Source organism: Cnephaeus nilssonii (genome assembly GCF_951640355.1).
Source record: "Cnephaeus nilssonii genome assembly, chromosome: 10".
NCBI lineage: Eukaryota > Metazoa > Chordata > Mammalia > Chiroptera > Vespertilionidae > Cnephaeus > Cnephaeus nilssonii.
In genome coordinates, this window is record NC_137081.1 from 74,191,062 (window position 1) to 74,213,635 (window position 22,574).

The 22,574-nt window shown below is 39.5% G+C and overlaps 1 protein-coding gene across 1 annotated transcript in view; it reads right to left on the reverse strand.

The window, feature by feature from the left end:
• Positions 1-22,574, reverse strand: part of THSD7B (thrombospondin type 1 domain containing 7B) — a gene marked incomplete at its 5' end in the record, with an annotated part of 754,786 nt that overhangs the window by 19,788 nt on the left and 712,424 nt on the right. The window contains 4 exons of the mRNA XM_079782710.1: positions 558-703; positions 18,625-18,742; positions 20,697-20,812; positions 22,405-22,546. Of these exons, the coding sequence (XP_079638836.1) occupies positions 558-703; positions 18,625-18,742; positions 20,697-20,812; positions 22,405-22,546 (522 nt within the window). The remainder of the gene's footprint in view (positions 1-557; positions 704-18,624; positions 18,743-20,696; positions 20,813-22,404; positions 22,547-22,574) is intronic.

Genomic DNA, 22,574 nt, shown 5'->3' on the forward strand with positions numbered 1-22,574 from the left:
GAGGCCAGAGAGAAAATGCAGCGGAGGATCTTCGCTGATCCAGCAAAAGCATGTGATATATTATGATGTTTCTAGACATTTATATTTCAGGCCAATAAAAAAGTAATCATTGAGGAAAATGTAGTAACCTTGGTTTGTGTAATAATGTTAAAATATAACTTTCATACACATTTGGTTTTCTGCCCATACGCAAGACTTTGTCTAAGCCTAAATGTGCCTCTTTAAGAAATACAGTCTACAGCAAGCTGTGCTATTTCCATAGCATCAGGGTTTTGCCTAATTAAATAATAATATTTCCAACAAGCCAGGAAAATAACAGAGAATTCTTGAGGATGCCAAGGAGATTGACAGTCCTGTGACCTGGCCCATTATAATCAGCGCCTAATGAATGGCTCTGCATTTTCCTGGCAGTATCACTCTGCTTGAGGTTAAGCCATTCATTGTATTTTTCCATGTACTCCATTGCATAAAAATACTGTGTGCCTGGCCGCTGCTGCTGTGAAATGTATTCCACCAGCGCACAGGTTTGAGCAGAACATTCTCGGTAGCAGACCTACCTCCAATTTACATGCAGACCAGTTGCTGAGGACCCAGCTGTAGCAGGGGGTCACCGGGCAGGCTTTCTGCTGGGTGAGCTCTGGGGGGCACGGCCGTCCTTCCCCTTGGGTTGGCAGCATGATAAATCGAGTCCGGCTCATTCGACCTAAAATGTTAAGGAAGATGTCAACTTTTCAGGTAGAATTTAGCTTAGAAACGGAACTAAAGGACAGGATGTTGCCTTACATGCATAAGTCTTCGTTGAAATACACCAAACTTTGTCATGTCCAGCTTTCAGTTTTTCTGCCATTTTAATTTAAGTTTCTACAGAGACACAGCTTATCTGCATAATTCGTAGGATCTGAAATTCTGTGTCTTCTACTCCCTCAATGTTCCCAATTACAAATTCTGTATTGTTTCCAAATAGATTGATCCTGTAAACACGGGCAGAATGCTAATTCATTCAAACAATATTTATTTGTAGTAGCATCCTGCTGTGTGCTAGGGATACAGTAATGAAATACAGGAGTACCTTCCGCCCTCACAGAACTTACATTTTAGGCCGGCATTGCTAATATTAAAAATAGAGACAGTTGCATCTTCTTTATCTGTTAGGTTCCAAATTATCAAGTAAGGTAAAAGTTGCACACAATCTGAATTACCCTGGAAAATTCCCGAGGAAGTGCTATCCCAGCGTCCCAATAGTTTTTCTCAATTAATTCAACATGGCAAATTTTCTTAGAGTTTAAAACCAGTGGCTTTTGTGTGTGTGTGTTTGTTATTTTTTTCACTGAGCACAGGGTAAAGTTGTTGCTTTATGTAAAGGAGCCATGATGTTTAAAAAACATGTTCAAATTCTGGTATTCTATTTCATAATTTAAAAATTGGTTAATAAATATAACTGAGGAAAGGGATCCCATGTCAACCTATGCCCACTCCTAGGCATTAGGTCATAAGCTCTTTAGTTGGAATTGTGAATGGAATTTAAGTGTCTGTGTGTCTCTCTTTCTTAATACCTTACTCACTCTTTACTCTTCTTTTACTACTGAGGTACTATGCGTATATAGTTTCATTACCATTATATCTGTGAATATAATGCCCTTCCATTGTTGTTATAAAATTATGTATTTGTGACAAAATATTCAAGAACAAACCTAGGGTTCTATTAGAGAATATTAGAAAGATGCAGCCCATTCTGGGATGGAATCAGAAAACATTTCCTTGAGCAGTGGAACTTCAAGCAGAAACTTCCAGCAGTGCAAGCCAACATGATGTACAGAGAGTGTCCCATGCAGAAGTAAGAACATGTGAGGAGGTCATGAGATGAAAAGAGGTAGAATATGTTTGAGGAATGACAGAGGTCAATGTGGCTGGAACACAGAGTCAGGGAAAGAATCGGTTGAAACAATAGCTGGTAAAGCTATTAAAAGTGGGGTATTTTAGTCAATTCCAAAACTTCTACATTTGTATCTTAAGAGAACTGAAAAGCTAGTGATGACTTCACTGCCATGTAGAATTCAGGTGCTGGGTAAGATTTCAGGCCCTGGGTAGGAACAATTCTCAGATGCTCTCAGGTTCAGAGTTAAGCAAGCACTGCAGCATTATTCACACTTTCAGTGGACTAGGCATCTTACTGGCCTCTGGAACATTATCATAGATATGGTGATAAACTAATGACCCTTGAAGAAAACCAGGAAGTTCTAACCACTGAATTCTAAATTCCTTGGGGTTTGGGCTTCTGTCCCTAACATAGTGTTTCATATATATTAAGCACTAATCATATTTTTGTTTAATTCATAAATTATCTACATGATATTATCTGGTATCAGCAAATGTGTGATAATGTAATAATACCAATACAATTATTATTTGCTAATTCTAAACACTTTATAGACACAGATTCACTTAATAATCATAACAACCCTAGAGGAAAATTCTATTATATTCCCATATTATAGATGAGAGAACTTACTGTAGGCACAGAGAGTGTAAGTCACTTGTCCAAGGTCAAAAAAATGAGTAAATTGCAGAACAGAATTCAAATTTGGAAGCTTTTGACCCAGAGTTTGATGTATTAGTCATGATGCTAGGGAGACACAGGTAAGACAGCAAGGATAGTACCAAAAAAGATGTAAAAGAAACTTTGGAGATGATTAAATTGTGTCAAACATAAAATGGGTTTGCTGAACAACAGAATCTACCCATTCTACATCCTTGGGCAGTGAGTGGAGCATATCTATTTGGACAGATATTCTTCCCAGCATCACTCAAATCAAATCATGTAGGTCGGACATCACCTCATTCATGTGACATGTTACCTCTGCTTGATGAACATGTTTTGCTCAAGATTTTATATTAATTCATGCTTATACACTCTTTAGTATTATAATAACCTTTATGCTTATGTTCTTGACCTAAATAACCATTACCTTAATGTCATTATAATTGTATTTTGTTCTAGGTCCACCTTTGGAAGAATAATGATAATGTAGTGTTACCTTTATCATAGCTAAAGAGTCTCTATTTCATTATAACCAAATAACTTCAAGCTTGTTCTTGAATTGATGTCATGTGGATGGCCATTATTTTAGAACTATTTTACTTATTCCCATTAAAGTGACAGATATCTTCTCCTGGACATAGGGGTGGAGGGAACCTGCCTAATGGATTTGATAGGGAAAAAATAATGCTGTTATTTTTTGAAGTAAGGTAGTCTTAAAAAAATCATTTGTTGGCTGATAGATATATGAAAAAATGACCAACCTCACTAGCAATTAGGGAAATGCAAATCAAAACTATAACGAAATACCACCTCACACTTGTTAGAGTGGCTATTATCAACAAGACAAGCAATAACAACTGTTGAAGAGGTTGTGAAAAAAAGGGAACCCTCATTCACTGCTGGTGAGAGTATAGTCTGGTACAAGCACTATGGAAAGCAGTCTGGAGATTCCTCAAAAAATTAAGAATAAAATATGACTCAGCAATCCCTCTCCTGGGTATATAACTGAAAAACTCGAAATCATGTATTCACAAAGATCTATGCACCCCTATTTCATTGCAGCATTATTTACGGTGGCCAAGACATGGAAACAACCAAAGTGTCCTGCGATAGAGGATTGGATAAAGAAGATGTGGTACATATACACAATGGAATACTATTCAGCCGTAATAAAGGATGAAATATTGCCATTTGCAACAACATGGATGGACCTTGAGAACATTATGCTAAGTGAAATGTCAGTCAGAAAGAGCTAAGAACCATATGATTTCACTCTCATGTGGGATATAAAACTGAAACTCGTGAACACCAAAAGCCATGTGGTGGTTGCCAGAGAGAAGGGGGTTGGGAGAGATGAGGGTCCTAACATATGGTGATGGGAGAAGATGTGACTTTGGGTGGTGGGCATACGGTGCAATGTACAGATCTTGTAACATAGAAACCCACACCTGAAACCTATATGATCAATATCACTCTAATCAATTTAATTGAAAAAATAAATTTAAAAAATAAAACCATATTTTAAAGCACAGCCATGTTATTTTTCTACCTTTTACTATCCAATCACAAAGATAAGATTTTCAAACAATGCTAATTATTTCCAAGGACATATTTTTTAAAACCAAAAAGCATATAACAATCCTAAATTTTGAAGTATGAAGAATGTTATATTTAATTATCTAATACTAAAGGTCAGTTAAAATTTGCTAATAAAAGAGCAAGAGTCTAATAGGTAACTCCTGGCCCTGATGTTTCTGCGGGATACTTGATAGCTCTTAACATGTTCCTTTTTCTTTTTAAGTCAGGGATATTTGGTTGTATAAATTAAATAATTGGAGAAAGTACCCCTCAAAGTAGATACTCTTTCACAAGTCCCAAAGTTGTAAATATAAATGTATCTACATGGACAGTATAACAAGGAGGCCTGCCATCTCTGATGACAGTGTTCAAATACTACATGGGATTCCAAACATCAGACTGGATGGGATATTCAACCAAACTGTCTCTCAGCAAGGGTTCTTCTAAAAGGGACCCGATAGCAGGGATTGTTCTGGTGAAAGTTTTAATGAGTGGGGAAACAGTGGAGGTAGCTGCCAAATTAAACATATTGTAAAGTGTGATATAAAATAGAATATTATAGAAAGAGAATATTAAAATAGTTGATGTGTGGTGAAAAGAAACCAGGACGTGGCATCAAAATTTTCTATTTAGAAACAGTTCTCTCAAATTAACAACTAGGAACTGCTGTGACTACATGAAAGTACTTTAACTCCTCTGAGCATAAATTCTCTCTTCTGTAAAATAAAATTAAACATACAGAAACTCCTTATTATCTGAGGATAATTCATGCTGGGGAAAATGCCACTTAAAAGTGAATCTATTTAAAATGGGAATTAAATTATCTTAAATAATAAAATGTCTAAATGGGCCATTTTCTGGAACTAAAGAGTTTGCAAGTGTGTTTATTTGATCTAATTAAACTACCCTTCAGATTATAATTGCAACTATCCAGTCATTAGGGAAAAGAATTCATCAGCTACTGATATTTCTTTCATAATTTTATGATTACCCTATAAAGAGATCCATTGTTTTATGACTGGCTTGAGCAGTTTGATTTTAGCATCTTTGGCCTTTGAGTCACTTTTCATCAATTTTCTCAAGAGCTTCCTTTAATCTTTGGTATAAAGATCACTCTATTTTGTACTTCATTTGCAACTAGAGATTGACAAACAAATACCTTGATGCAATGACAGCACATGTGTGTTAATGAGGATGTTTGTTGACTAGGGCATGGCTTTATAAGGGGTCAGTTCACTGTTGATTCAGATGGACTCCTTTGATTTATCTCACACTAATTATATGAATAAAACATATATAAACTATATGTAAAATATAGAAGGTACTTGTTAAAATTTTTAATATTTTTAACTATTTGTTTTTAACAACTATTTCAATCAATTCTGAGAATAAGCCTGAAATGGTTATATAAAGCATGCTATCCGTATGCTATTGGGTTTATAATACTAAAAGCACATGAATACAAAATCCATAATAATCTAGCCTAATAATTTAGCCTGTTCTCAATCTACCAAACCCCTTACATCCTAGTCTGGACTGCTTTGCCCTCCAGAGTGAAGGTTGCTGCCATATATATCCTCATGTTTCCAGACAGTGGGAGATTTTCTTGAACACTCTGGACTTCTCTTTTTTGGGGTTTATTTTTTAATATAAGCATAATATAGGGGTCTAGGAATTTATTTGGAACCCAAATTCAGTAATAGATATAGACAATCTGCTTAAAGAGAAATATCAGTGAAATATAGAAACATAAATTGATTCTCTATTCATCCACTCTTAAGGTTATAAAAGAGAACAAAGCACTCCCTACAAAATATGACTCCACTTAATAAAAACCAAAATTATGATAGGGTAAGTTTTCTAGCAATTCTCTCTCAGCCTTTTTTCTCTCCTCCCTTGGGAAATATTTGGAACTCATTATAAGCAACAGTGATATTGAGCCTACTATTAAATTAGCAATAATTACTTGCAATGAAGGAAAAAGGGTTGCCTGGTAAGACCTCATTAAAAAAAAAAAAAAAAGACACTGAGGCATACTAGGTTTAAGCTGCATATAGGTTCAAAGCATATTGTCCCAGATCACATTTCCATTGAACTCATCTGTAGTCAAACTTCATACTGAGGCTTCAGTGACAACATGAACATGGAAATTTTAAGCAGTAAAAATACTCAAAACTTGTTAAAACTTGTCAGTTTGTATAGTCACAAAAGGAAATGGAGTCAAATGCAATGGTTTTCTGTTCTGACCATACCTTCAGATCTAAGTAGCCAGCAACCATGCACCTTTGTAGTGCCATGTTTTAACAATGGCTCTTCTGTGATCAATTGAATTAACTGAAAACGATGGTTTAGATAGCTCTGGGCAATTTAAATATGACCCAGGCAAATAATGAAAAGTATGTATGTAAAAGAAAAGGGAATACAATAATGCAGAGAAAGGAAGAACATACCTATTTAACCTTACATAGTTCATTCAATAAGCTATCTGAGCCATTTACATGAATGCACCTGTAAACCTCAATCACCATAGACACAAATACAATAACAGAATATGAACTGACTTTGAGCTTATAACATGTTATTTGAGTACTAGAGGCCCGGTGCAAGAAAATCGTGCACTGGGGGGTGGGAGGTCTCTCAGGCTGGTCTGCACCCTCTCCCAGTCCAGGATCCCTCAAGGGATGTCTGACTGCCGGCTTAGGCCTGCTCCCCCCGGGGATCGGGCCTAAGCTGGCAGTCAGACATCCCTCTTGCAGTCTGGGGCTCTCGCACTCTAGGACCCCTCGCTCCTTACCGTCCGCCTGCAGAGGCTCCTGCCACAGCTCGCCAGCCATGAGCCCAGCTTCTGGCTGAGCAGTGCTCCCCCTGTGGGAGCACACTGACCACCAGGGAGCAGTTATTGCATTGAGCATCTGCCCCCTGGTGGTCAGTGCGCATCATAGCGACCGGTCATTCTGCCGCTCAGTCGATTTGCATATTAGGGTTTTATTATATAAGATTATTATTACTGGTTTTTTACTTAGGCATTATTTCTTTTGAATATGAATTAAATATTTATGACATATGCCCAGTTATTGGCAGGAAGTGGCCTTCCAGTGCTGACATCTATAAGGGGCTGGTGAACTTTTACAGTGAGGGAAGGGATTCAATATCACTAACCTCAAGTTGATGGCGGTCATTCCTAAAAATTAGGTTATTGAATAAAATGTTTCCGTGTTTAAGTATTTTCTCCTGTGAATTTATGCTTAAGAATTTGGCACCTGCCAGAAAATACTAGCAGGTGAAAAGGAAGCAAGGGAAACTAACAAAAATTCATTAAGAGCTGATCATGCCAATCTTTTAATCAATTTTAATAACATGTCTCTGTATAATATCTATTGTCATTATAAAAGTATTTCTCATTATGGAGGGAGGGACTAAATTAATTGAATATGATGTGCTATGACAGAGATGAATAGCATATTCTTGCTTAAGTTTTTACTCTTCCTTATCCTGATTTGCTCCCCTTCCCGAGAGCACCTGCGTTCCCCAGTGCCCCTCAAAGAAATCACTGCAACAAGAATCCCAGTCTCATACTCTGCTTTAAACACAGTTATTAATATTCTCATTTCATACATGATAAAATGAAGCTCATAAAATTTAAATAATATTTGCAAAATCACACAGCTAGAAAGATTGGAACAAGGTTTGTCCAACAGCATGTGCCTTCCACAGATCTCAATCTCATTCGGTCCAAGTCAGGTATTAGATGGTTACCTGTATTCATAGATTTTATATTTTCCTTTAGTAAAAAGTAATTATAAGTATTGTGCTAACAGCTTTCTCTGTGGTAACTCTTCATTTGGTTTTGGGTACTTGTTAGTTAGATTAAATTTTGAAAGTAGTGGAAAGTTAGATTTTTTATAAAATGCTCAGTTAATCTCATGTAGCTCTGTATGCTAGGTAACTACTTTTTATTCTCTTAAATATCACCTGGAATTTTTATCCAAGTTTTTAAAGTGCAACATTTGTTTTTAATATATACCCCAGTGGACATGGATTTATTTTCTAATGTAACTAAGTGGAGAAAAATTATGGTCCTGACCTGCAGTATAAGACAAATCTCTGGCAAGGTTAGAGATGGGAGACGCAGCAATGGGTCTCATTCATAGCTGCAGTCCATGGGTTTCCTGGAGAGAGGGTTTTCCTGTCTTATCTGAATATTGCTTCCGGCACCCAGATACCTTTCATCCTAAAGAACACTCAATTTAGGCAAGGTACAGATTCCATAGCTTTTCAGAATAAAACAGACTAGGCCCAGCCATGACCATCTATTTGGGATGGTAGTCAGCTAAGCAAGGAAATTATAGACACAGTTTTCAAGTCAAGATAGTCCATCACAGGACTAGGGTAGTTCTTTCTAGGGCAGAAGATCAGGTACTCTTGGTTTTGCTTGTAAATAAAGAACTCCAGACTTCTCAGTGAGGAGCAAATTTATATGCTTTGATCTCTTACCTCAGTAACACATGTGAGTCCCATTAAAAGCTATTAAAACTTGACAAACCACTGTAAATACATATATACAGCAGAGATACTCTAAATGAGGTGCTCCCCTTGGGATGAAATATGAGAAGGTCAGAGAGAGTGATTTTGACAATCCTGGATCTACTCTGTCTATCATAGTCACACATTCCCTATCTGGAAGACTGGCTCCCTGCCTGTATCCCAATTAGATGGAGTAGATAATATGCAACATTATTGATCATGAAAGAAGTATTCAGAGAGACTTCTTTTTCTATGTTTTTTGTTTGTTTATGGGGGTTTGGGGAATTTTTTTGTTTGTCTTTCTTAATCCTCACCTGAGAATACTTTTCCCCAATTACTTTTAGAGAGGGGAAGGGACGGAGGGAGAGAGAGAAACATCAATGTGATGTGAGAGAGAGACACATCAATTGGTTGCTTCCCACACATACGCCAACCCAGGCTGGGGAATGAACCTGCAACCCAGATATGTGCCCTTGATCTACCATTTGGTGTATGGGCTGACGCTCTACCACTGAGCCACACCAGTCATACCCTTCGTATTGCAATCTGAGATTCATTTCCTCTTATTTTTAAATATACATATAAATGAGAATTTTTGTAAAGTGGTATAGCACCCAGCCCAGGTCCATGCACATAACAGGAACACTTACCTGTACAGAGTGTCAGTTGCAAAGGGGCATATGGAACAAAAGGCGCTTGGAAACACCTGAACTTGGTTCATGTCTTTCCTCTGCTACTTAAAAGCCACATCACCTTAACCAGGTTGCTTAATTCTTATCACCTCACCTGTAAAATTATGCCTATACTTCATAGTACTCCTGTAAAAAATTACTAAAACATCCCTGGCACCAATAATTGTGCCTTTGCACAAATGACATTGCAAAGTACTTAATGTAATATTTTATCATTTCACAAATTAAAAAAAAATAGTGCAAATGAGTTCTGCAGAGACCAGCTCCAAGTCCCAGGACTTGCTATGGAAATACCAGCTCTAGCTCACACGTGTTCTGGTTTCTTTTTTCCATTCTACCATGTGGCTTCCTGTTCTCTTGTCATAGGAACTAGTTAACTGATACAGTAAATAAGTTTGAACTGTTACAATGATAGGACTGTGTCTGATCAAGAACACCACACTGCTTGCTTTTGAAATCTAAAAAAGAAAAGCTGGAAATTTAAAAGTTGTGGGGCTTGTAATTAATATTAGATTATTTTTTCATTATGGGCTACAGTTGATAGAAAAATGATATGCCACTTTGGAATCACAAGAGGCAGGCTAGATGACATAGTATAGGAACATATTATAAACTCACATACATTGAGTTAAAAACATGAAATAAGAAAAAAATCATAGCCTGGGATTAAGACCTTTCTTAGAATGTTATTAAGTAATCATCATGAGTAATTCATGAGATGCTAAATTTAGGGAGTTCTCCATTCCACTGAAGTGATGCAAATTCAACAGACAAAGACTAGGACTAATCCAAATATTAAGCTCTTCTATTACAAGCTTTGATCTTTGAAATCTATCTAAAAAGATCCCTCCAGTGGAAGCTTAGCATCAGTCTCTCTCTCTCTCTAATGTAAATTAAATTGGATTCAAACTGTTCTGACCTTGAAATCTTTAACACAATTAGAAAGTATACATGCCCAGCATCAAGTGTACATTAAAGAGACACTCCAGACCCTGGGAAAGGAAGAAAGAACTCATTTAAAAATTGCCCCTCAGGCCCATGTGGTCCTGTGGATTTGAAGGTGAGGTGTGGCTCCTGGGGCAGCACGTCCAGAGATCCATCTCGCTGGCTTTTGCCTGACAACCCAGTGAATTCATGAACAGAGACCACCGTGTGAGCCTTTGCCTTTGATAAAGAAGTCAGCCAAGAGCCACAGATGCTGAAGTCAGACTCCCGCGCAACTTGCGAGCCCGCTTTAACGTGACTCCATCATCTCTACCCCCTCTTGTGGTCTCTGCCCCATTGCCAGGACCAGGGGGAACAAAGCAAGCGCCTGCTACAAAAAGACAGCTGCTGGCAGACTGTCTTAATAGACGAGCCACAGGTGGTGCCCAACCTTTTCAGCTCCACATTTTGGTCTCTTTTAAGAAATGAGTTCACCTGAGCATTACCATTCTGCTTGTGATTATTGCTTGTTTTAGGTTGTGCTGTGTGAGGATTAGGGAAACCTCACAGGGTAAAGAGAGGAGTGGTGCTGGAAGGCTGGAGCTGGAAGATTGGAATGGGGAAGTTTGGTAACTGGTGAGGGATAATATAATATTCCACAAGGCTGTCTTAGCAGAGTCCTGAGGGTAGATGCTTAACATTTCAAAGGCCATGTTTCCTATTTTTTGGTACTGCTCTATTCTTTTTAATATTGAGGGTGGGCACAAATATAACCCAAAATACTCATGTTTATATTTTTCTCTGTGGGTCCTAACATAAAGCAGAGCACTGGAGGGTTTGTCAGATTTCAGGATCAAGGAATATTTTTAAAAAGGCATTATTATACCTGATGATTTAGGAGATCAAAACATCTAAGGGTTCAAGAAAAGATTCCCAAGAACTTATCCTACTAGAGCAACGATTGTCAACCTTTTCATCTCATGGCACATAGAAAATGATTACTAAAATTCTGCAGCACACCAAAAAATATATTTTTTGCCAAGCAGTCAAAAGTAGGTATACTTTTGATGTATTCACACCAGATGGCTATTGTTCTTGTTGGCTTTTGTCATTTTTTTATTAGGCAATCGAAGGGAAAAGAGGTCAGTGCCCCTAAGTAGTCAGGTATTGCATGTTTTAACAATTCTTGCAACATACCAGTTCAAAATTGCTGTGCTAGAGCATCTGAAATTGGCTAGAGGTGATTTGTAACTCATGCCTTATCTATGCACCAATGGATACTATTTAGATGATTTATAAGCGCTTTATACACTAGATTTCTCGAGTAGTTAACATTCCTTCCCTGGTTCCACTGTGCATTCATTTACACAATGACTTTTCCTATTGAATCTTTGATTGTTTATTTTTGTTTATTATTCTAAGGATTATAAAAGGTGAATTTACATTCTAATTGCCTAGAATTTTCAGATTTGGAATGAGTTTTTTGTTTGTTTGTTTGTTTTTCTTTATAGTAGACAAGCAGGGTCTGATGAGTCCACATCACTAATAGAAAACTGTTTGAAAAATTAAAAGTGAAATTTTAATGTTACACTTACAATTTGGGGTCTTATTTTTAAAGGTCGTTTGTTAGCATAACATGACAATCTGTCATGTTTCACTGACTTAGCACAGTGGCAGAATGAAGACTTTCAGGAAAATTATAACCAACATTTTCTGTCTCCTTACACTGAACATATTCTTAGGTGATGATACCTAAGTTTTCTGTATTTAGTTGGGGGAGAGGGAACAGGCAGGGGCTGGATGCCTTTGGGTATGGGATCTAGTCTGTAAGTTCTTCCCGTTCAAGCTTCCCCTGATAGTCCAGAACCACCTGTGCAATGACAGATATTAAGAGAAAATTCTCCAATGTGCCAGGTACTGTGGTTCATGGGAACTGGGGATATTCACCCATGAAGAACCAAACAGTGTGTTTTGCCCCTTAGACAGACAATCATTAAAATTTAATTAATCCCCTGGCCGGGTGGCTCAGTTGGTTGGAGCATCATACATGCACCAAAAGTGTTGAGGGTTTGATTCCCAGTCAAGGCATATACCCAGATTGCGGGTTTGATCCCTGATCAGAGCAGGTCTGAGAGGCAACCATTCAATGTTTCTCTTCACAGCCATCAATACTGCTGTCTTGTCTGTGTGGGCCTCTGCTGGATGTGTGACTCTTACAGTGGTCAAGGGTAGAATGAAACAGTAGAGAAAGGATGAAGTCCTGTATTGTCAGCATGGTCCATTTTATCTATCTTTCTCTCTCTCTCTCTGCCTCTCTCTCTATGATGTCTCTATCTCTCTGTCTCTCTAACATGTCTTTCTTTCTCTCTGCCTTTCTCTCTAAGATCAATACACATATTCTTGGTTGAGAATAAAAAAAATTAATTCATGCATGATAAAAAGTAGTAAGAGGCAATAATGGGGGTGATGATGAAATGCTTCACACAAGGAAAGGTGCCAAGGTACAGGGCAGTACCCACTCAAGGATGCGCCTGAACTATGCTACACTGGAGCACAGAGAGCCACTGGACAGTGGAGGGTGACGGGGACAGAGAGGCAGGCATGGTGAGCTCCTGCATGTCCTTGTGGACCATGCTGACAATACAGGACTTCATCCTTTCTCTACTGTTTCATTCTACCCTTTACCACTGTAAGAGCCACACATCCCAGTAGAGGCCCACACAGACAAGGCTGCAGTGTTGATGGCTGTGGGATAACCCGGGTGGGTCACCACTCGACAAAAGAGGAACCAGTCATTCTGAAGAAAGACATCACCGATGTGAATGACGCCTCTCATGTGTATGAGTCTTTAGTGGACTCATCAACATACAATATTACCTATTTATTTCTTTATTTACTGCCTATTTTTCCTAAACTAGATTGCAAGCCCCATGAGAATAGGGAAAGTATCTTTTATTCCTCTACTGCTGCAACCTCAACTCACCCAGCTGTAACTGGCACATAGGTGTGTGCTTGTGGAAAATGAACTGATGACTTTGAAGTCAAGAGGAAAACAAGGGTTCAGATTTGCAATTTTACAAGTTCACTTAGGCTATGACTATAGCATATGGATTTTTAGTGAGGTAAAAGGATGAGATATGAGAGTGGGAGATGAGAGTGACTGAGCCTATGGACTAATCTTTAAAAGATTCTAGGGAGTTTCTGACAGCTCTTTCTAATACTGGTGGGTAGGAAGATGGAGCTGGACATGAACATATACTAAATTAACATATTCCAGGTACCTTCACGCATCACATCATTCAGTTCTCAAATCAAAATCAGTGCCTATAATATGTGCATGAATTCCATTTTATAGTTGTAGAAGCTGAGATTCAGTGTGGGAACGATGCCAGGGTCCCTGGATAGTCAAGGCCAATGGGAGCACAGAGGCCTTGTTGTCAAATACACCAGAATGGCCAAGGCCGCGTTGAGCATGAGCGTAGTCAGGGTGCCCAAGGCCAGGATACCGTACACAGCTGCAAGGCTGCAGCGATCTCACGGTATGCTGTGCCCTTCTGTAACCCAAATGATTGATGTCACTGTTGGCAACTCGCCTTCTTTGTCTCTGGAGTAATAAACAGGTTCCTGACCAGCTAGTGAGAGAAAGCAGCTGGGCAGAGCAGAGGCTAGGGAGCTCAGAGAAGCAGAGGCAGAGGCGGTAGGCACAGAGAATGTAGCGTGTGTGTGTGCAGGAGACGCTAGAGCGCTCAGACTGAGTTGAGAGCTGGTATCACAAGGCTAAGATCTCAGAGAGAGCTCAAATATCACTACCATGTTAACCAGTCAGTGTGCTGAGCCAGAGAGCTTAGGTACCACTATGATGTGAGGCGGTGAGTCTAGAAGGCAGTGTGCGGCTGTTACTAGCTGTGGGTGCAGAGACTAGTGCTGCTTTGTGGGAAAGATGTACATTTTAACCAGCCGGTATCAGGCTGCCTGCCTGTATGGACTTTGCTGTGAAGGATTGTCTTGTCTGATGTCTATGTGGCCATTGGCTTCTCAATAAAGACTCAATCTTATATACCCACAACCTCTCATGACTTCTCCGTCTAAGACCTGGTGTCCTAGGAGGCCCAGCCCAAGGAAGAGGGTCTCGGACCCAACACTTGTAACTAGTGAGCCAAGGATAAAGGAGGAGCTTGGACTAAATGGGAAGGGTTCAAGAAGGAACCAGCCCTGGCATAGTTGGGAACAATTGAGAAGAATATATGGACTCAGAGCAACTCAGATCAGCAGAGCCGTGCAGAGAGTCAGAGGGTGCTCCCGCTGTCTCTGACACTCAGAAAACTTAATCAGCTTAAGCAGCTGCACTATGAGCCTGAATCCACACAACTTTAAAGTGGATGCCCATGGAAGTTACGCCATGCTGCTGATCAGAAAATTTGAGGAACTCTAGATCAATCACTGAAATGTTGGTCCTAAACTTACTATTTAGTCTTCAGAGGTTCTTTGCAGGCTCTAAATTGTGCAGGAAATGCACATTCTGTTTAGATATTGAGATTCCTATATTTCATTTTGAGTCATGCTCTTTGCAGAAATAGTTTTCAATTTCCTTAGCTACCTTTTCCTCATACATAGTCTGCTACTGTTTTTAGCTCTGCCCTTTCCAGGATCTTCAGTGGAGTCCACAGATGAGCCCCTTTTCCATGCTGCATCCTGCCTCCATTTTTCAGATAACCCCACATAAGGCCCCCCAGCACACGCCTTCATGAGTAGCTCAGAAATGAGCCCATTTCTAGTGCCAGTGATCCAGGCACACGACTTTTAGACAACTGCTTGCAAATATCATGGCACCCCCTCCTCCACCCCAATTTCATGATGCCTCCAACTTGCAGTTCATCTTGCTTTCTTTTCCTCTGATTAGTGCCTTGCCACATAACTGGATTTCTTTCTAGGCCCCTATTCCAAATTTCTGACATTTACTCATGATAAATTGTAACTCTCTTTCAGGAGTAGAGAGCTATTCCAAACCACATTTGTGTTCATTCCTGTTAAACTCTTTTTGTAAAATACGTTTTTTTTATTGATTTTAGAGAGAAAGGAAGGGAGAGGTAGAAGCATTCACTGGCTGCCTACTGGGCATTGAACCCACAACCCAGGCATATGCCCTGACTGGGAATAGAACTGGCGATCTCTCAGTGCATGGAATGGTACTCAACTAACTGAGCCACAACAGTCAGGGCCCTGTTACGCTCCTGCTACACTCCTTGCATGGGCACATGTTGTGGTCCCTACTGTAGCCTGGTGGCTGGACTGTTGTGCTGTCTGTTTCTGATTTTGATTGCCTTCTGCATTCCTTGCCATTACGGAAACTTCATTTCCTGCCCTACCACCGTGCATAGAGCTGGGGCATGGGACTAAATTTTGTCTAGTAGAATACAAATGGAAAAGATGTATGCTTCTTCTAACCTCTTCCATAAAAACCTCCACAGAACCAGCTGGGTATAACTCTCCTGAGAAACTTGTTTATTTTAAAGTGGTAGAGCCTTGGAGAAATCAAGATGGTGGCATAATCACCTATACTTGCTGCCTCTCACAACCACATCAAAACCACAACTAAACGGCAGGACAACTACCACCCAGAACCTCAGGAAAGCTGGCTGAGAAGAAGTTCCACAAATAGAGAGGTGAAGAAAGCTCATTGAGACTGGTAAGAGGTACAGAGGCACTTAAAGTGCTGCACCTGGATGTGCTGCTCTTTAAACCGGGAGGGAGATACAAGCTCCTGCTTGCTCTGAACTCTAGTTCCAGGCGAGACTCTGGGGGACCCAGGCACATAAGGGGAGAAACTGGACTGTCTGGCATCAGGACAGGAACTGGAGGGCAGCTTTCTCTTAGAGGTGCTCGCAGCGATCATTGTTCCTGCACTGAGGCGCAGGATAAGGAGAAACAGGGACTTCTCAGGTTTAGGGCAGCTCTTGCTGTTTTCTCTGCCCTGGTGATTCCCAGAGACCCCGCCCCACCCAATTTACAATCCCACCCAAGCTGTGCGCATCGGCTTTTGCATATGAATGGCCTGTTCTTTAGCCTAAAAGGAACTGCAGCCTGGTCAGAGAGCCCCAGAGATTCCAAAAGAAGGCCCACTACCTGCAGCAGCAGCAGCTGCCTTGCTTCACAGCTGGGCCTCATCTGGGCACTTCCAAACCCCATACAAAGAGGAGGAATCTGTAGATGTCTCTGTAGCTCCTGTTGGGCGGCCCCAGACAGTGGCTGACCTTGCACCTCCTTGGAGATTCAAGTGCCAGTGTTCCCAGTGGTCAAAGTGAGACCATACCAGATTACAAATCTTCACATCTATAAGAGACACACTCAAGGAGCAGACTCAGTGAGCACCAAAGCCCTACTGAAACAAGTCCTGCCCCATAAGGGTGTCTCCTGTGCAACAGATCTTCTAGTGTAGACACAGCTGGTCACCACAGCCAATTGGCCTGGAGGTCAATTCCTCCCAGTGATGCCAACAGCAATCAAGGGTTAACTACAACAAGACTGTGCAAACATCCGACAAAGGGGTACAACAAGAGAGTCCACCTCAGGTGACTGGGGAGGCTGAAACATTGGACTCTATAGGACACCAACCACACAAGGCCACTCTATCAACTCAAGGAGACTTAGCAGCTACCCAGTACATAGAAACAAACACAGGGAAGCAGCCAAAATGCGAAGACAAAGAAACAAGTCACAAATGAAAGAAATAGATGAAAGCAAAATACTAGATATAGAAGAGTTCAAAACCATGGTTATAAGGTTACTCAAGAATCTTCTAGAAACCTCTGAGAAATTTAGTGAGACCCTCAAGGATATGAAAAAGGACCAATCAGAAATTAAGCATACACTGACTGAAATAAAGAATAACATAGAGATCCAATAGCAGACTAGAGGGTCCCAAGAATCAAGTCAAAGATTTGAAATACAAAGAAGCAAAAAATACCCAACCAGAAAAAACAAAAACAAAAAAGAATCCAAAAATATGAAGATAGTGTAAGGAGCCTCTGGGACAACTTCAAGTGTACTAACATCTGAATTATGGGGGTGCCAGAAGAAGAGAGAGAGCAAGATATTGAAAAGATATTTGAAGAAATAATGACAGAAAACTTCCCCTACCTGGTGAAAGAAATAGACTTACAAGTCCAGGAAGCACAGAGAACCCCAAACAAGAGGAATCTAAAGAGGACCACACCAAGAAACATGATAATTAAAATGCCAAGGGCAAAAGACAAGGAGAGAATCTTAAAAGCAGCAAGATAAAAAGAGTTAGTTACCTACAAGGGAGTACCCATATGACTGTTACCTTATTTCTCAACAGAAACTATGCAGGCCAGAAGGGAGTGGCAAGAAATATTCAAAGTGATGAATAGCAAGAATCTACAACCAAGTTTACTCTACCCAGCAAAGCTATCATTCAGAATTGAAGGTCACATAAAGAACTTCACAGACAAGAAAAAACTAAAGGAGTTCATCACCACCAAACTAGTATTATATGAAATGCTAAAGGGTATTCTCTAAGAAGAGGAAGAAAAAGGTAAATATAAAAATTATGAACAACAAAGTGACAACAAATACATATCTATCAACAAGTGAATCTAAAAACCAAGTGAATAAAAAATCTGAAGAACAGAATAAACCAGTGAATATAATAGAATCAGGGGCATAGAAAGGGAGTGGACTGACAATTCTCAGGGGGAAGGGGGTGTGGGGGGTGCAGGAAGAGATTGGACAAAAATCTTACACCTATGGATGAGGACAATGGGGGGGGCATGGGGTGGGGGTGGAACCTAGTGGAGGGGAGTTGGGGGGGAGAGAGGAAAAACTGTAATAATCTGAACAATAAAGATTTATTAAAAAAAAATAAAAAATAAAAATAATAAAGTGGTAGAGCCTTCATCAATCTGTATTCTTAATTGACTTTGTGAAGCAAAAGCTACTCTACCCTTTTCGTGAGTGAAAAATTAGTGTAGTCTATGATGTTAAGCCACTTTGATGTGGGCGTTTACCTGACACAGGAGCCAGCTTTACTTATACAAAACATACTTCTTCCAAAAACAATAGAGGCCAACATTTGTATAATTGGTTGAGCTTCTGACCTTTTGAATAAACACTGCCCCACATGGCCAGCAGCTCCTCCGGCGTTGGCCACTGTTCCCAGGCAGTTCTTCAATCTCTGCCTGATCATAAAGAATTGAGAGGAGGCCAGCTTCTCTCTACTCCCTGTGTCAGCCTCATGTTGCCTCCAACCGGCCAACATGCCTTAATGCCCGTTTGTCAAGCTACAGCATACTGAAAGATACTCAAAACTAAATTGTTTAGTGTGAACATACATAGGGAACCAGATACCTCCATGGCCACAAGTCTGTGAGCACTCCGTCCAAGCTGTCCACTCTGAGAGCTGACAATTGACCACACATTCCACCAGGCAGTGAATGCTCATTCTCTGTGGCTTCGCCAAGTTATGCTGCGGATGGAAATGAAATATGATTTCATCGGATAATTCAAATGAACATCAAGTCAAAACATTATCCTTCTATGGGAAAGACTGCCCTTTATTCTAGATAATAATCATTTTCATTTTTTGGGGGGGAGGGGGATATCCTTTCTTATTTAAATTGATGGCAGTTGCATAAAATGGCTGTCCTTACCTCACAAAATCAAAATTGTCAGCCAAAATTTCTTTTTATAAACTGTAGAAGAGACCTGCAATTAGGGTGCTGGGAAAGGAGGCGGTTATATCCTCTTGGTCCCCTGCTCAGCCAGCAGGGGACCAAGAGGATGCTCAGTGTCAAATGCAAGCACCCTGCACTTCTGGGTGAGCCAAAATGAACAGCTAGCTGGGCTAAAACATAAATAAAAACAGTAAAGCCCAAATCAATAACCCATCTAAAGTTTATTAAAAAGACCAATTATGCTAAAAAAAACATAATCATGGGCTTAATCATGAGGAAAGTTGGTGATAGAGTTTGCTTTCCTCTCATCCACTCTGAAACCCATATCTAGGCAAAATCTACAAATTGTCTAGTGATCAAAGTAGAAGAGGTCTTAGTGAAAGAAGAAACACAGGAAGAATAATAAAAAGTTCTGCTTTAGGAATCACATACCATGTGCACATTGAGGAAAATTTTGACTTTCAACACATGTTAGGTGTTAGCAATGTCCATACCAAGCTGAAATTAATGGTGACTTGGCAAGTGGGCAACATGGCAATTACCACAGGGAATGTATGATCCATACAAGAGTATGGGTATTCTAGTTAGGTTAATAATTTGGGACTTCTTTAAACTAATATTTTAAAAAATATTTGTTGGACATATGATATTGCAAAGCAGAGAAACTGGTTTTTCTATTAATGAAAACTTTATATCTTTCTTTGTATTGAAATAAAAGATTTATTATACATATTGAATGTAAGATTTTTCACTTATTTGGAGTTGTTGTACATTGTGAATTTATTTTTCTTGAAGCCTACAACTTCTTGAGAAGCAGATGAGATGATGAAATAAAATGTTAAAATAAATCACTGACTTCTGGGAGACAGAACTCTGCCATGTGTTAGCCAGTTTCAGAATTTCACCAAATGGGACATCCGATTTCAGATGGTCTGGTCTCAGAGTTGGTGTTGGTCTATAACTATGTGTTTGGTTTAGAGACTGTGTGGTCATGACAATACTTAACATGTTAAATCATGTTAGAGGAGGAAGATTTTGTTTTGATTTTAATTCTACTTGTGTATTCCCCTTATGTTAGGAGACATGGGACAACAATTATTTTGCTAGTTTATTAAAAAAGTTTCTGTGGCAATCTAAATTAACTGGCCCCATATTTTCAATTTATTTGAAAGATTGTTTTAGTGATTCCTATAGTGTGAAAGCATATTGTCATATTTATTTCTATTATATTTCCCCCATAGTGCTTTTCACTTGTACATTGGGAAGTAATGCTGACTTCTTTGGAACAGCTTTTATACATACTTTATATAGTTTATCATAGGTAGAAAAGGGAAAAAATTCTGAACCTGCTCATTTGAAACTTGGTAGGGAGACATTTTAACTTAGTTTGAAAAGGAAAATACAACTGAATTAATTATATAACAATCAGATACTAAGAAAGCAGACTATTCTAATAGCAAATGTCAGTGTTCATCTTATATGGAAGGGACAGTGTTTATCACATATGCAGATGAATCACCTGCCCAATACAGAGTCATATCTAAATATTAGAGTCACCTGATGTCAATAGTTTGCTGGTCAGCAAGTACATCTAAATAATTCCCTGAAAATCATACAAAATAGTTTTTAATTAACTCACATCCCTAGTGCCAAATGACCTTTCCCAGTCATTGTGATGAAGTTGAAACTAGTGAGATATAACTCTACTATACTATTACCAATTGAATACAAACATAAACAAATTACCTGCTCACATTGGTCCATGCCCACTGGCTTGCCGTCACTGCGCACACAGCTCAGAAGGCGGGTTCTGACGCCTTGCCCACAGGTCGCATTTTCACTCAGCTGGCACGTGCTCCACTCTACAGGCATAGAATCACCACAGTGAGTTTCAAAATTCTGGGCATGTGAGCAAACTACAACCTCAGGTTATCTGCATTGGTGGAGGACGGTGTGTACATAACTCTAAAACCACTTCAGCTGTGTTTAAAGACATCATGCAATTCTTTCATAGAAAAACAATCAAATCAATATGAGTGAACTAACTTCCTATGTGTACTTTAAGGTAAAAGGCCAAATCTTTGTTAGGAACCCTCTCACAGTTGGCTGGGAAGGAAAGGAAAGACACTCACTAACCAGGATCAGAAAGGAAAACAAGGTTGTCATCCTCTAGTTGCTGGGGATCGTGGAGAGAGAAAATAACCCAGGAACAAAGCTAGTCTTTGATGTGAACTTGAAAATGTTTTCAGGGAATAAATATAATTAGCTAAACAATTTGGTACAGTGAAGCCAAAGAGGCACTGTAGAAAAGGAAGAGTTCAACCTGTTTAGAACTATATGGCCTATTCTCAAAATTCTAATTTTTAAAAATTATTCTCATCAAAGAAGATTTTATAGATTTGGCTCATGGCATTACAAAGTAGACAACTTTGAGTTAGAATATATTCTCCTGCTTCCTTTGGTGTGGGTACAAAGGAAGATCCTTGATCATATGCAATGAGACCCTTTTTAAGGAGATTTTCCATAATTGTTAGATGACCAAAGTTTAATAGGAATAGCAAACTTTGTATAATGAAATCAGTGTTTTAAAGACATGCTCTTCCAGTAAAGCAAATTTAATTGTATTTCAGAAAAAAATTATATGAAAACCAAGGTTCTGACGCACCTTTAAAAGAGGAAAACATGAGATCATCTTCACCTATAAACACAATTTTACAGCCCCACAGAATTTCCCACCAAGTTTTCTACATGAGAAATCTCAGCAGTGCCCCTGGGATGTCAGTGGGGAATTTGCTCCAGAAACCAGTATTGCTCTGGGGGCAGTTTAGATATCAGTATTGAGTTCAATACTGAGACTTAACATGGTTTCACATTTTGTGGCCTTTTGTATATCTGTTACTGCAGGAAATGGTGGGTAGCAGATCAATGTAACTCAACAGTCTTTGGTATTAGACACTGTGGTGTCCAGGAAAAAGCTAAGCATTTGGCTGAATAATGAGGCTGTTATGATTCCCACTGCCTCTCAAACAGCCATGTCTGGCAGGCCTACCATTCATTCTTACTGAGACCCATAGAACAAGTGCATCACAAGCTTGAAGTTCTTGAAGTAACAGAGACCATTAAAGAGCTACATTCTGTGACAGAATGATTATATTCTTTTCCTAAATGGTAAAATATTCCATGATATTTTTTATTGTTTCAGTTTATCATGAGTTAATTCAACTTGATTCTGAAACTTTGTCAAATCTTTGTAAGCATCTTTGAATTCAGAGATTCTAGGTGGTGTTGCTGAATCTACATGGTGAGAGTTGGGCATGTAGAGGGACACTGGAAATGTCAAATCCTCAGCCTGCCATGCAATGGATTTGCACATTTTACTGGCAGTCCTAATCTGGAGAACGAAAACCCATGCAAACTTAATCCCGTTAGTCAGTGCTACGGGAAAAGGGCATACCTGTCAGATTGTACTGGAACTGGAAGCAGTTTTCATTGAGGAGGCAAGGCCGCACCTGGGAGTCTTCAGCACATGTCCTAGAGCTCAGGGAGGGTCTCAGCAGATGGCGGGTTCTTCTCTGCATTGTGTGGGGATCACATGACTATGAAAATCAAAGAGCAGGCAGAGTT